Source organism: Ochlerotatus camptorhynchus, unplaced genomic scaffold (assembly GCF_037179485.1).
Source record: "Ochlerotatus camptorhynchus isolate MF236.1 unplaced genomic scaffold, CSIRO-AGI_Acam_v1.1 ptg000598l, whole genome shotgun sequence".
NCBI lineage: Eukaryota > Metazoa > Arthropoda > Insecta > Diptera > Culicidae > Ochlerotatus > Ochlerotatus camptorhynchus.
This window is the reverse complement of record NW_027041078.1, coordinates 194,954-211,630: the sequence shown is the minus strand read 5'-3', so window position 1 is coordinate 211,630 and position 16,677 is coordinate 194,954. Positions and strand designations below refer to the sequence as shown.

The window sequence follows — 16,677 nt, the reverse complement described above, 5'->3', positions numbered from 1 at the left end:
TAAATACAAGTAACTCACAGTTACTCAATGTAAATATATTAGCTCAGAGTATAGCTGATTTACCCCTAGAGTTTTGATGATATTTCAGTGTTTAACTATTCACGTGCTGTGAAATTATGGAGATCAGCTTGTATGAAAGTTGCACCACTGATTTTAATTATATTACCGCCGAGGATACACTTGTATGACGAACTATACGCATGAGCCTAATTTGTATAATAAATCTTATGCTCATCCATGGTCACACTTGTACATATTGTCTTAGTATAGTGCTCATAATTCTCATACAAATAATGCTCATGTGCATAGTTTGTCATGCAAATGTATCCGCGGCATACGCCTGACGAAATTTTGCTACCCTGAAGGAATAACAAGTATACCAGGTCCTTCCTGTGTTGAGCAAATGAGCTGATTTTCTGCATAGAGACTATTGAGGCATACAAAAAGCGGATTATGGTTAAGGAGCAAACATTTGAGAACACTGCTGAAAAATGGGACAGCCTTGTGCTCACTTGCCCTGAGTGGCGATCTTGTCCCGTCTCCCCGTAATGGATTTCTTTCGCATACCAAACACAAACAAAACACTCCCGTATTTGGACTTACAATTTTCATTTACCTTGTTCAAATGTTCCTTTATTGACTTTTACCTCCACAGTGTCCTCAATTATATTATTCCTCATCAATGTATTGTGTTGCGATTTTCTTCTCTCTTTTGTTTTTTTCATTTCACTAATTTCAATTCGATTTAAAAAAGGAATGTCGGTTATTACATGTTCAAACTGTTTTTATCTTGTTTTCTGTTTATCGTTCTCTCTTTCTTCAGCTGTTGTTTGTTTAGGTGTGGCATTACACTGCTTTTGTTTTACCGTTTTACATTATTATCACTACACAGAGTAGGCGAATAATAACGAAGAAAAATATCCTCTCTTCCGTTGCTACTACCTACCAGAAACGGATCGGATGTGACTTCCTTGCTTCCATTTGCATGTTTCGATTGGGGACAGGGTTCTTGAGAAAGTCAAAAATGTAATATTTAAATCTTAAATATTTGATCATAATTATTTTTGTGGTCATTACAGAAACATATATAGAAAAAAAATCACTTGTCGACTCGCTTATACTCGCTCATCACACAAATTTGATATCGTTTGGGTTTTTGTTAATTCTCAATTCACCTAGACAAGTGGTCATCATTTTCGAAAATTTAAAAGAAATTGCAGCGGAAATGTGAAGGCCAAACATGATGAGTGTTTTGTTTATCTTTTAAATGCTACAGAACTCATGCGAATAATCTTTGATGTCTCCATCCGCTCTGAATACAAGCATTGGAATCTAGCTTAGTAGTACTGTTTTTTTTATTTAATTATGTAAATCAACTGCTCTGGGTTGTTGTTGGTTTCTAGGTAGTTGTCCTAAACGGTACTCCACTATATATCGTAATTGCATACATTTGTTTTACTGTTCATCCATATGGGGGTAATAATAAAATAAAAAGTGTTCTACGGGGAAAAATAAACAATCGTAACAAACAGGGATCCTCTCTTTTCAATAGGTCTAGATACAAAAAGTGTTTCTTCCATTGCCGCCGTTCCTATAAATTATGCTCGCGCATCGTCGTTTGAAAGTGCTCGCAATATTTAAATTGTGTCCTAACTGAGGGAAATTGTTTACCACGTCCTTTACACAACGCTCCAGTTCGATTCCTAGCCTTGTGGTTGCCGTTACTAATGGATATTGTATTTTTTTTTTATTAAATATATTTATATATTTAAAGTTTGTAGTTTAGCAATAAATATATTTCCACGAAGATTTCATTATATTAAAGGGGGAGGGAAAAACATAACTTTTCTCATTCATAAGATATGGGAAATAAAGACGGGTTTGTAAGAAAAGCAACACGAAAAAGGGTCTGCTATTGGTTGTTTTCTGTAGTTTTGCTTATTACTGTTACTGATTTTCTTTTTTAATGAGTTGCACTATTTTCTTTGTAATTCTCAATAATAAAGTTATATTCATAAACTTTGCCGGTCTTGCTTTGTTCTAAACAACTAACAAATGGACTCACATAGTTGTTCCGATTTTTAGTTTTGCTGCTCACCTTCAATGAACAAATTTGAAGATGTTCTTGCATGTGGTTAGGATGTGTGGATTCTGCGGACCTGTTCAGTGTTGCTGTGTCTAAATGTTAGTGTGAATGTGTGTATATTTTCTCCTCGTAATGCATAGTCAAATTTACTATGGGTGTTGTGGTTGTTGTTTAGGGTTTCAAATAATTTACTGATTTTACTGCTTCACTATGTGTTTCTGTGTGTTTTAGTTGAAATATTTTTGTTTACTGTTGTTCTTGGTATAGCATAACTAGTTTGGAATCGGTCTTACTTCCTACCATCATAATGACAATTTTCCTTAAACCTTGCTCGTTATTTGTTACAATTAACAAAACGGTTACTGAAATGGAAATCACCTGGTCAAGCGACGAGTAAAAATCATTTGAATATGTAGAAGCAAACTTACCAGCTGAATAACATCACTTGCTGCAGCAGCCGCTATTCTGTCGGCTCTGTTCGTTCTGGGTAGGTCTTATGTTTTGCTGTGGTCCAGCACCTTCATTTTTAGGCAATTTTTTACCTGAAATATGCATAAACAATAGCATTTTGTTACAGTTGAGATGAAATTATAATAGTATGCTAAATGAAAAAAATAATATAAACGTAGGAAGACGGAGTTTCTAAAGTGTCTCAATACCGCGCTTAGATTTTTGAACAGAGATATCTGGTAAATATACCGAAGTACGTTAGGCGTTATTTCCTTATAATTTCAGTACACAACGTTCTTTATACGATGCTTGGTTCATAAGTTATGAAGATACGTGATGTCTGGGAAAATCCGAAAACATCAACTAGAATTTTTTGGGAAAACGAATGTTGACGTAGGATTACGTATTTCGGCAACATATTGAAGGTGCAATTTCAAAAAAACCAAAATCGACCGCATTACGGAAAGTGGTCAGGTTTTGATCACTTTGAACTCTGTCAATAGCTGTATGGATTTTGATTCTAAACAAGCCAGTCGATTGTAATTTTTTCTACGAACTCCTAGAATCAACACTATTAATTTTCAATAGGTCACAGGTCAGGTATTGAAAATTACACGAATATCCAACTGTTGCAATGGGATCAAAATTATCACCGATTGACTGCAAAAAGTGCTTTTCCTAACACAGAGTCTTCCAAAAGAGCCACGCTAAGAAATTACATCAAGTACCACACCCTACAACTCAAGGACCATTATGCGAGGATCAATCATCCGTATCAACGAACCAGTCGCCAATGTTATCGGCGTTATCAACGAGATGTTCAACGGAAGCTTCGATCTCACCCGAAAACTTTTTCGAATTAGGTGAATGAGCAACGAACGCAGTCTGGTCTTCCATCGACTATGGTACTGAACGGCGAAGAAGCTTCATCCCCTCAGGACATTTGTTTGCGAGTATATTCTCCGACCTCGCTATGATAACTAGGGCGGCTTCGCAACTGAAGTCTTCATTTAAGCCTGGACCTGACGGAGTTCCTTCCGTCTTTCTCAAGCAACGCATCGATAGCCTGGTGGCTCCTCTCTGCCTTCTGTTCGAAATGTTCCTCTCCAGTGGGGTATTTCCTTCCTACTGCAAATCAACTGAGATGTTTCCAGTGTATAAGAAGGGATGCAAAAGAAACATCGACAACTATCGCGGCATCACATCGTTGTGTGCTATATCTAAACTGTTCGAGTTGGTCGTTTTGAAACCATTAGTTTCTCACTTCAAGCAGCAGAGCGAAGACCAGCATGGTTTCATGGCAGGGCTGTCGACTACTTCCAACCTTCTGTGTCTCACCTCGTACATTACGGAGAGTATGACAGACCATATGCAAAGAGATGTCATCTATACTGACCCATCAGCCGCCTTCGACAAGTTGAACCATCCTATAGCGATCGCCATACTGGATAGGCTCGGTATAAACAGCAGTCTCCTATCTATCTGATCGTCAGTTGGAAGTTGCAATCGACGACTGCCGATCTCCTTCGTTCCCTGCCACTTCGGGTATTCCGCAAGGTAGCCACCTCGGCCCGTTGATATTTCTTGTGTATTTCAACGACGCCAATTTCGTCCTCGACGGTCCACGACTGTCGTTCGCAGACGACATGACAATCTATCTCCGAATCCGAGCCATCGCTGACTGCCACCTTCTTCAACTCAACGCTAATTAATTGGTGTCAACGTCAACTGAACCACATGGTTGTAAATCCAACAAATCACGTTCTCACGGAACGTCCAAACAGAAACATCCAATTACATTCAGTTAAATATCCTAGAAGGCGTTAACGTACATCGTGTGAATCACATTAAGGATCTGGGAGTCATCTTAGATTGTCAACTCACATACAGCCAGCATATCTCGTACGTCATCGACGAGGCATCCAGAACGCTCAGCTTCATTTTCAGGATAGCTAAAAGTTTCACGGACATCTACTGTTTGAAGTCGCTTTACTACTCCCTCGTCCGGTCGGTGTTAGAATACTGCTGCCCTGTATGGAGTCCCAATTACCAAAACAGTGTACAAAGAGTAGAGTTTATTCAACGACGATTCATCTGGTTTGCCCTTCGACGATTGCCTTGGAGGGATCCTCATCGCCTTCCAAGCTACGGAAGTCAGTTAATTCACCTGGATCCTTCGTGGAATCGAAGAGATACGACAATGACCCTGTTAGTGGCAGACATTCTACAGGGCAGAATCGATTGTCCTTCTATTCTACAACAAATCGACGTTAACGTTCAACCACGAGCACTCCGTAACAACGCAATGATGAGGATACCTTTTCGTCGTACAAACTATAGTTCGTATGGTGCTATCAATGGGCTACAAAGGGTTTTTGATCGTTTCCTTATTTGATTTTGACTTGGCACGCGAGACGCTGCGTCAGAGATTCCGTGATATATTTTTATGAATTAGGACTTACGTTGGACTTCATGGCCTCTGCTTTTGCATATTGTTACTTTTTGACTATATTGTATTTCTTAGTATTGCTTAATCCATCATTAGGACTAAACCCAGTCTGATGATGTAGAACCAAATAAACAAATAAACAGATTTTAAAATCGAATTCCATCCGGTCTTGCCAAACGGTGCTTATTTATCACCGTAGGTGGTGGTTCCGGTCGTCATCATCATCAGCAGCAGCAGTGCATTCGGCGCGTGGCGTTGAACATTGTTCTCCAGACAACGATTAGGCTGTCCGCAAACAGCGAGCTGCAGCCCACATGAGCGTCCATTCACCGAAGAACGAGGAAGAAGTCACACCGCTACCGATCGGATTCAGTAGCTTTTCGTGAGTCGCTTTTGGCCATCTATGCCAAGCGCATCACCCTCGTTCTAAACAACATACAGCTCGCAAGCCTCATCTGTGTTGAACACCCAGCATTACTTAACCATCACGACAAAACGGTTCTTTTCAGGACCACCATAAATTATGGGGTGTAAAAAAGTAAAAATTGTGTACACAGGTGCTATTTAAAACCTTTATCTGTAAATCACTTGGCACTCATCAATTTACGAAAGGACAACGATTCAAAAATCATTCCCAAGTATGCTTATTTTCACGTGTTTTAGAAAATCGGGGTAAGACGGCCACCATAAGCTTGAAGTACAATTTAACCAAACTGTATAAAATTTCGGCGATAAATTTAGTTAATATTGATCTTTATCCCTAATTACATTGATTTTCAGAAAAAAATCATTAGATGATGTTTTATCACGAACCAAAAAAAGACTAAATCAGTGCCAACATTTCAAAGTGGCGTAATTGCTTTTGTAAACAATGGCTTGAGCTATCGATTTCTCGCAAATAAAAGCCCATCCCTTCAAATCAATAATGCTAGCTGTTAAAGGAAACATTCGTCTACCTGCTGGTGTTATTAATCTTTATGAGTAAGCTTTTATTCGCAAGAAATCGATGGCTAAAGCCATTGTTTACAAATGCAATTACGCCCCTTTGAAATAATTTTATTTAATAATTTTTTTTTTTTTTTTTTTTTTTTTTTTTTTTTTTTTTTATTGGTATCGAGCTGGAGCTGCGTGACAGCTTAATTTTCAAGACTTGACCCATTTGAATAAATTTTGCTTCTATCTTTGACAATACAGCAGAAGGACTAGCCTATGTTGGCCGCTTGAACACTGGATTCCGTATGTATTGTTTCAAGATAGTTATAGAAAAAATGCTGTGACGTGTGCGCGTAGATACATCCGCGTAGTAAACTGATTGAATAAGTAAATCCGTTTCGAACGAAATATCTAAATTATGTAAGTTACGAAAACCGCGCGAATTCCGAAAGCCGTGCGAGACAACCGAAGCGAGAAAAAAAGGCTTATTATCATTTAAAGAGTGCCACCAAAATAAATGTGATAGCCTATGTTGGCAAGTTGATTAATTTTGGTTTCCTCCTTAGATATTCTACTTATTTACTACTGAGCTTTGTATCAAATTAGTTAATTTAAAGAACGTATCAATCATTTCAAGATTTCGCGACCGCACCGAACAAATTCTATAAGCTCAAAAGCGTTTGACAAGCTCTACCGAATTGCGTATCACTTCTGCGTAAGCTCCGTAGACGTAGGCGCGTTGAATCCGACAGTCGGCAAAGGTTTAACCTGTACCAACACCGCTTAAGGAACGACCTCGAGTCAGTGAAACCGTTTATAGTTAAACATCTAAATTACGTAAGATACGAAAATCGCGCAAATTGTGAACGCCACGCGAAACAACCGTAGAGAAAAAAACAACTTATTATCACTTAAAGAGTGCCACCAAAATAAATGTGATAGCCTATGTTGGCAAGTTGATAAATTTTGGTTTCCTCCCTAAATATTCTACTTATTTTACTGTTGAACTTTGTTTCAATTTAGTTATTTTACCGCACGTATCAATCATTTCAAGATTTCGCGAAACATACCGAACAAATTCTATACTACAGAAGCTCAAAAAAAAAAAAAAAAAACTTTTGGTGAGCTCTACCGCATTGAAAATCACTTCTGCGTAAGCTCCGTAGACGTAGACGCGTTGATTCCGAAAGCCGCGAAAAGTTAAACATGCATCAATACCACATAAGGAAAGATCGATTTTACGTATGGTTTAGTTCATAGATTAACATTGATTGCTGTTTACAAATGTAAGTACTTGAACACTAAGAAATAAGTTAACTCAAATGCTTTAATCGCATATATAAGAGATTTCGCGTATTGAGAGAATTATATAGTAATCGAGTACAACAAACTCAGGGGAATACAATACCTCCAAAAGTTTAAAAGCTAATAACTGTCACATAACTCTACTTTTACTTTTTTCCTAAACTATTCCTTTCCTTGTTAATCTGCTAAATGCTATTGGTCTGCCTGCGTTTTCTTTTTTTTAAATTCAATACTAAATAAGAAGATTTATTCTACAACTATAAAGGTTAGTTGCCTCCCTAAGCGGACCACCCGCATCCTAATTCTTTTGTTAATCTACTTAATGTCATTAAACTTTCTGAAGTTTATTATTTAAATTCATTTGATGGTTATGATATCTCATTAGTCTAAATTAATAAATTATTAAAAGCTCTAAGTCACCTAATCAATCATAACCCATGCTTTATTAAGTACCTGCACTTGTGCTTGTAATCTAAAATTAAACGTGTTTCAAGTACTTTTGATTTTGACCTATACCTATTTATTATATCTTAGTTCGACCCAGGTGACACCCTCAAGTGACTAAAATGCTTCATTTTGAAGTTAGTTTCCTAGCTGATTTTAAATTATATAGGGTATATGCTCCAACTACGCTCACACGTTTCCACTATGTCGTCCCACAAAATTACGTATGGATATATCACAATAGAAGCACGCAACAGTGGAAATCCCGAGCCATAGTTCAAACATTTATCCCAAATCAAAATGAAGCACATATAAGATTAGTTACAATACCATGTACAAAAATGATGTTTAAAATTGTTCCCTGAGTAATACTTCAATGAAAACAACAATGAAAGCTTGTCACGCAAATAGAAGGAGCACCGTTGGGCACTTTCTGAAATATTTCAATAGTATAATTCCCTTGCAAACCCAAATAAATCTATCTGCGTAAAAATAAATAAAATAAGAGTGATTTGCGGCAAAACCCGCCAGTATCACACCCAACGTTAGTGCCTATACGTAAGCGTACCACGACGCGGCTCTCAATAAAAGGAGTAACAAGTGTGATACTATCACTGCTGGACTAGATCTTTTGTTCTCTCATGCAGTGGTTTATCAGAGAGGGGAAGCTCAGTAATCCTCATTGCCTGCCCATGGCGCCATTCTATCGCGGCATGAGCCAGCAACGTCGGCCACAAACCCACCGTCTCCAACACTCCACTAGCATGAAATTAAGCCCGCCCACCAACAGCAAGGTGCAAAAACTAGCCAAGGGGAGGGGAAATGTTGACACTGCAATAATGAACGAAAAAAAAATCCAAGCGGTGTATGACGGCCACATGAAATATCCCATGATTTTGGCCATATTAAAGGTTAATGTATTCGGCAAACTCGCACAGAAAAGTGGGGCGGATTGGTTTAAGAAAAGTAGTACCGAATTTTCTCACTATGCGGTGCTATAATGTGCAAGTCAATTTCCTGTATCAAATATACCTTAAGATGTTTACTGCCCTTAACCGCAAGTCAGTCGTTCAAAGATTTTACAAGTTTTCTCATTTTATACTTATTTTGGGTCTCCAACTGGAACGTATCCAGTATCGCTGTTCGTATCGCGTTAGGATACATGCACTCGACTCATACGATGAGTCTCGAAGTGTTAGCGGGTATGTTGCCACTCTGTGAAATTAAGAACCCACTGGTGATTGCAAACTTTGAGAAGCTTCTTGAGCTAAACCCGCAAACTCGTTTTACGTGTACGTAACACAGGATGGCAGCCCTTCGCAGCATAATCCCAATCGTGTTTGCTTCTCCGACCTTCGGCAATTCGGTTCAATTTGATTTATCTATGACGCGGGAGATTCGTGAGATCCCAGAGCATCAACGCTCCATGATCCGATGCGTAAATTTTCACTGCAAAGTTCGGCCAAGTTTATTCCGCAACATCGTTCTTCAGCACAGATGGATCACTAAACACTAATCACTGGTTTTGGTATTTATAACAAATTTCATAGCGCCTCTCGAATGCTATTGAACAGTAGAAAGATACCATGGTCCCATAGAACGCTATTGCAATATAAAAAACGTGCCAAACCCATCATGCGATAAATCAATTCACATTAGAATTCAAAAATAAAATTCATAAGAGTCATGATAAGCAACCAGCACTATGTTATCCACTCCCGGACATGTTCCGGGTATCCTCGGGGAAGTGGTAAACCTCTTTAAATCAAAATCCATCATGTGACACATCAGAATTAAGAGCCATAACTATTGGCGGTCATATTGAGGGTTGTAAGAACTATTATGCTGCCTACAATCCCATATCAGTCCCATATGGAACAAAGGCATTGAGAAAATGACAGTTGAAGTTGAGAAGTGCAATTTTCATGTAAATATTTGAAAAATCATATTTAATTAATCGATTATTTTGTCAAGTTAAAACCAGTAGCTGCATTTTGCATGGTTTGTTATATCAATGAAAGATATGGCGATTCAAAAAGTAGAACTGTAACTTAGTCTCTGGACGATTTAATTTCAGGATGGGACTAGTATGCGACTACTTTTCTTGATGGGACAAACTGACTTGATGTTGTATTCACATTGTTCATGATCAAAGTCCGTAGTTTCATATTATTATATGAAAATAGATGCCAATTGATATTGTACAGCGTTATTATCTTAAAATTGACAAAAATCCATATGGGACCGATATGCGATTAAAGGCAGTAGCAGTATACGCTCGTACTACCCATAATCGCATATCAGTCCCATCTTTGCTTGATTTTCTATCCATATGGGACTGATATGCGATTATGGGCAGCGTAGCAAATATATACTGCAAGTCTACAAGTCGTTTTAAACACAAGATATCAGACATGACAAAAATAACTAATCCTTGGAAAATCTTCAAGGCTCTTTTCGAAAAAAAAAAACAAGATTTTTAGAACTTTATAAAATTGCTATAAGAATTTTGATGACAATATCAAAGAATGACGAGAATTTTAAGAGAATTAGAGGAATCTTGTGTAGAATTCCTGCGGGATTAGAATGATTTCAATTCTGGTGGATTGTAGTGCGAATTTCAAGCGAGTTCTGGCGAGTAATGAATTCAAAGGAAACTGTGAGGAAAGCTCCTGGTAATTCAATGGCGATCGTTCGGGGAATTCCAGGTGAATTTGAGGGAATATTCCAAGAGCATTCCGAGCAGAATTCAAACGAAATTCTGAAGATAATTTCAAGGGAATTTTGCAAGAATATTAGAGAATCTGGAAAAGAATTTCAATCCAATTCTCAGTCTGTTTTGAACCGTCGAAAAATCGGTCCTTATAGGACTAACTGATTGAAACATGATTTTCTTAAGGAATTATGGAATCCGTCCTGCGTTCAAATAGCGCTAATTTGGCAAATACAATCAAATCATTAACTAACCTCCCGCACATACTATGAATACAGCGCTTTAGATGTGTAGTGATTTACCTACTATTTTATATGCAACATTCCAGAGCAGATACTAATTTAACTGGACTTTGTATAGCATTGATAACACACAAAAAACCGTTTTGCATAGTTAGTCCACTCGTCCACAGTTTTTTTTTTTCTAGCGTTTGAATCACGCGCTGTATCTTACTACATGTGTATTAGTTACATCACACATGGTCAAATAGGCGGCGCGCGTTACCACTTTATGTCAAATCAACGAACTGGATTGCCGAAGAAGACCTGTTCGGCCGTTGATTTCGTCCGCAGCGAAAGTCGCTCAACAACACCACATTATGCGCTAGGTGGTAACGTGTAAAAGGCAAACAACACAGAGAAGGAAGGAGGAAAATAAAAACAAAAACAATTATGCGAACGCCAGGTGGACTGCTTCCACAAATAAAACAGATTGAATACGGAATGAATGCATTCCGATGTTGCTGCCACCTCCCACTACCATCATCAAGCATACAGAGGCTACGTCAAGTTCAAATCGATATAGGTTGACGGCAGGCTTGGAATCTCGCCGTCCGTGAATAATAGGAAAATCGATCGAACTGAAACCTTTCGCGAGACCCACGTTTATATTTTCTTCCATCGGGAAAATGGAGGGATTCGCTAAACCAATTACTGTGTCGGTTTTTATTCTCAGTAGAGCGACAGCCGTGTGGCAACGAGCAACAACCAACGGTACACCATGCGATGATGAATCATAAACAAAACACCCCCTCTCTCCCCTAAACAAAAAAAAAACACGCACAGAGTGAAAGGGCACCAGCGAACAGCTGTTTGTTTCGTTGTACTGTTGCGCTTTTATCCCTCTTTGGCGCCCACTTACCTATTGCAAGAAAGATGTCATTAACATTAACGGCGGTTTTGGCCGAGGTCTCCATGAATAGCAGTCCGTTTTCGTCCGCGTATTGCTTTGCCTCCTCGTAGTCAACCATGCGCTTGTTGGCGAGATCGGCCTTGTTACCGGCCAGTGCAATCACAATATTCGGCGATGCCTACGGAATGGACGACGAAAGCAAAAGCTGTAGGAACGAGCCATCAGTCGGGAACATGGAATGAACCTACCTGTCGCTGAAGCTCTTTAACCCACGTTTTAGCACGTGCAAAACTATCCTGATTTTGAATATCGTAGACAACGATAGCTGCCTGAGCACCTCGGTAGTACATTGGGGCGAGACTGTGGTACCTGGAAAATAGTTGCAAAATTCATGATTTTATGACATTATGAACATTAACACCCAAATAATGCAAAACGTACCTCTCCTGTCCAGCAGTGTCCCAGATCTCGAATTTTACCGTCGTGTCGTCGATGCATACTGTTTGCGTGAGGAAGGCAGCACCAATCGTACTCTCCTGGTACTCATGAAACTGACCTTTGACGAAGCGTAACACTAACGACGACTTTCCGACGGCAGACTCACCCAACAGGACCAGCTTGAACTGGCAGATCTTGTTCTGAGTGGCGCCATTCGGTCGCTGCGCACCGCCACCGGCCCTTGGACTATTTGCCATGCTTCAGATGCTGTTTGTGATAACGGTGGTGGTGCTGGTGATGGTGGTCAAAGGTGCTACTAGTGCTGCTCCTTCCTCTATGGTGGGGGTGGTGACAATTTCCTGACAAAAGGCCCCCAACCGAAATCCGCCCGTCGGCCGGAGATACACGTCAAAACAAAAGAAATGAAAAACTAATAAAACAAAACCAAGAGACTAAAATGGAAAACGTGATCGAATTCCACCGCCTATGTCTCCGTTTCGGTCAAACAATGTTCCCGTGGCTACCGGTGTGCTTGCGACAACTGCGAAAAAGAAAATTATCTATCAGAAATGCAGCATATATTGTAACAACAATATTTGGACAACGTGGAAGTCAGTAATTGTTGGACCAGCACTGGAACTGTTTTCTCAGGCAATCACACAGTCACAGTGCAACTATATAACAGCAGTCTTTGATGATTACCTCTCGCACATCGTCAAGTTTGTCTAATAACGTAAATATGCACATCAAACTCCCAGAAATGATAACGTACTGCATCGGAGAATGTGAAATTAGTTCTAAGTGTGAGCTTCTTACCACTACCCGATGATTGACACGCGCCTCGATAGGGAATCCACTTTTATGATTATTTGTATTATTGAGAACCTATCGGCTAGCTTTCATGTGCTAACACCAGCAGAACCTCAGACGGAAAGGGAAAATCTGTTCTCAAAAAGGAATTTATTATTCGACTAGTTTACTCCGCTTGGTTTGTGGTAGTATCTAATGCGGAAACCAACATAACTGCTTTGCGGGGATTCCTAATAAGATTATAAAAAAGCTAAAAATGTGCTGCTAAACTCTCCACGCTACGCTTATGAGATCATCGGCAAAAACTTCATCCTACAAAATCTGCACACAGTTCCACTTATAAGAGTAAGGTGGAGCAAAAGTTCGACCATAGTTGAAAAAATTAAAATTTCTCCAAATTCAAGCATTTGGAATCAAACTAATCCCATACATAGGATCCCTCATTCAAGGTTAACAACTGTCTCTTACAGAACTTTGATGAGTTTGTTTTCAGTCAACTCGTAGCTAGAACGATTTTTTTTCGGAAGATTGTTAAAAACGAACTTTTGCCCCACCGATGGTAGCAATCACAGTGGTTGAAAAGTCTATTTTGATGCATGATAGTGGTTTTCCACCCATTGTAGCACAGAAACTAAGTCCGACAGCAGTGGGCTCTTTTCTTTGTTTGTCTTGATCAAGCTTAATTATCCTCAACATGTCGCTGTATGCAGGGCCAAAAATGGATTGGGTAGATCGATAGGCAAAGTCGCCTATACGCATCTACGGAACAAGAATCTCCTGCCAGCAACTTGATCAACCAATTGGTCAAAAAGACAAGCCCCCAAACAGGAAGATGCCCCAATTAATAGGTAGAAGAACCCGCCCTTTATCCACGAAATGTTATCAACATTTGGTTGAAAAGTCTATTTTGACGCTCTTACTATTACCCGGCTATTACCATGGAGAGTGGATTTAGAGTAATGACATCTTCAGCAAAGTTGATGAGTATGACATGCTTGATCTTTTGAATTAATCCCCCTAAAACTGAAATGAAAAATTAATTTTTTCACAATGTCGACGTCTTTAGCAAAGTTGTAGAAAAAAAATGGTTACAACCAACTTTCCTGAAGACATAAAAGTCGTAATTTTCACTCAAATCGATATAGAGAGCTTTGTTTGAGGACGGATCCCCAAAAACACGTTTTTCATCAAAACATATATTTTCTTTAAATTTAGGTCTTCAGAATGTTCAACAAAGTTGATTGGTATACATATTTTTCTAGAACATACTATACCTGCATCATTTTGGACTTGCGGTGCAGATGCAGATGAGGTCAAATGTATCTTTTTTTTTTTTTTTTGTAGTGATCCAGTGGCAGCAACTTGCTAAAACTCTACACTGGACCCCTTTTATTGATAAATTTTGCTTCTATGAGCCTCTATTTTAAATCAACACACAGACGTTCCTAGGCTATGGTGCCCATTTGGTCACTGTTGTTTTTGTGCTGATCCAAATAGTTTTGATAATATAATTGCGCATTCTTTTTTTTTTAATGTTGATTTTGTCCCAGTCTTGTCTTCTGTCGTCACTTATTTTGTCATTTTGTCTTGTGTATTAACCCCCACTTGTCTTGTTTATTGTGTCAACTTTTGTCTATTGTCCTTCCCCATCTGTTACTCTGTCATGACTAATTTCATTGATATATAAAAATAGTAATATCAATTACAGGATAATATGGTTATTTCTCGATTACTTTTTCAAAGGGAAGCACCAGCTCCTGCAAACAATGCATCCGATCGTCGATCCGGCGCAACCGGCAGCTCGCACACGCTTATCAACGCCACCAGCAGGTAGAGAAAAATTTCCCCTATCTGATGATAGTGCCAGTTAAGCCAAATCGACGACCAAACGCACCGCCTACAAAAGCCGATACGCTCCCTTGAAAAAGTTATCGAGATTTCTACTAATTAATGAATTATTGACAATTACCTCTCATGATCCTTGGCTCTGATTTTAACTTACCACTTTTTGATTATTTATCAAATACCTCTCCCAGAATATATAACTCCCCGATGCTTTGTTGGTTTCTGGTCTCATTTGGATTGGTCCTGAATTTGTTTGACATCCTGTTCGAAGTAATTCTTTGAGTTCCAGCTTGTACGTGTCTCACGTCATATGATTCGCCATTCATAAAGATAATGGGTTAAAAGGGAGTAAAACATACATAAAGGTAGATTAGTATTAGTTGTACTTGATCCAAACAATAGAAAGAAGCATATATGACTTAGTAGAAAAATAAAACTAGTAAATAGCTAAAAGTGCAATGGATAAGTGTTAGTTCCGGGATCATTTTAGTGTTAGTAGTTATGTTAGTTTTGATCCGTATTCAGCCCTGCTGGCCCCTCAGGCACTATTTGCAGCAATTGTGATAAGATTATGCGACACTGCTACTACTACTATGTTAGATGTATGACTTGTCAATTTTCGCAACTCAATGTCTTTCAATAAATCACTCAATCAATTTGATGTTTGAAAATTTGCTCAAAAGGGCTTTGTTGACACATCATACCTTACCGAAAACTAAAGCACAACAATCCTAATTCTTATTTCAAACCTATCAACATATTTAACACATCTTTCCTAAAATTTCACTTGTTCGTAAGCGCCTGGTTGAAGATATGACTTTCGCTATTGACATTGTCTGTAATTAACAAATACACTAAATAGGAAGATTTATTATACAACTTCATAGGCTAGTCGCCTCCCTAAGCGGACCCCCCGCGTCCTATCTCTTATGTTAATTAACTTTCTGAATTCTATAATTGAAGTTTATTTAATAAATAACTGAAATCTCTAATCTACCTACATAACCCATGCTTTTAAATTACAATTTAACGTGTTTCAAGTACTTCTGGCTTTTACATATCTTATCTTATATCTTTGTTCGTCCCAGATGACACCTTCAAGTGACTAAAATGCTTCACTTTGAAGTTAGTTTCCAAGCTAATTTTAAATTGTATATTGTATAGGGTAAATGTTCCAACTACGCTCTCACGCTTCCACTATGTGGCCCCACAAAAATACATATGGGTATGTCACAATAGAAGCACACCGCAGTGGAAATCCCGAGCCATAGTTCAAACACTTATCCCAAATCAAAATGAAGCACATATAAGATTAGTTACAATACCATGTACAAAAATTATGTTTAACATTGTTTTCTGAGTAATACTTCAATGAAAACAACAATGAAAGCTTGTCACGCAAATAGAAGGAGCACCAATGGGCACTTTCTGAAATATTTCAATAGTATAATTCCCTTGCAAACCCAAATAAATCTATCTGCGTAAAAAATAAATAAAATAAGAGTGATTTGCGGCAAAACCCGCCAGTATCACACCCAACGTCAGTGCCTATACGTAAGCGTACTACGACGCGGCTCTCAATAAAAGGAGTAACAAGTGTGATACTATCACTGCTAGACTAGATCTTTGGTTCTCTCATGCAGCGGTTTATCAGAGAGGGGAAGCTTAGTAATCCCCATCGCCTGCCCATGTCGCCATTCTATCGCGGCATGAGCCAGCAACGCCGACCATAAACCTACCGTCTCCAACACTCCACTATAAAGCATGAAATTAAGCCCGCCCACCAACAGCAAGGTGCAAAAACTAGCCAAGGGGAGGGCAGATGAGGTCAAATGTATCTAAAACTATATTAAGAGAGCTTTCAAATAGTGGTAAACTTGTCCGTCCACGACCGTCTGCTGGGGAGTTGTGATCAAAACAAACACCCTTTGATAGGCTTTATAGAAGTCATGTCAACAACAAGGGGATACTGTGTTTTATACCGCGTAATAAAATCGTTTCCATAGTAACCGGCTCCATAAACAAACTTCCCTCTTCTCAGAGCTTATAAAATGCAAGAACTGCACATTTTCT

At 38.8% G+C, this 16,677-nt stretch overlaps 1 protein-coding gene across 1 annotated transcript in view; it reads right to left on the bottom strand.

Moving 5' to 3' along the window:
• Positions 1–592: 592 nt before the first annotated feature.
• The window catches only part of Rab5 (RAS oncogene family member Rab5), a 34,950-nt gene continuing 18,865 nt past the window's right edge, over positions 593–16,677 (bottom strand). The window contains exons 2-6 of the mRNA XM_065237255.1: positions 11,953–12,490; positions 11,760–11,880; positions 11,521–11,689; positions 2,515–2,628; positions 593–2,448 (exon numbers count right to left, since the gene is read on the bottom strand). Of these exons, the coding sequence (XP_065093327.1) occupies positions 2,528–2,628; positions 11,521–11,689; positions 11,760–11,880; positions 11,953–12,206 (645 nt within the window). The 5' untranslated portion in view covers positions 12,207–12,490 and the 3' untranslated portion in view covers positions 593–2,448; positions 2,515–2,527. The remainder of the gene's footprint in view (positions 2,449–2,514; positions 2,629–11,520; positions 11,690–11,759; positions 11,881–11,952; positions 12,491–16,677) is intronic.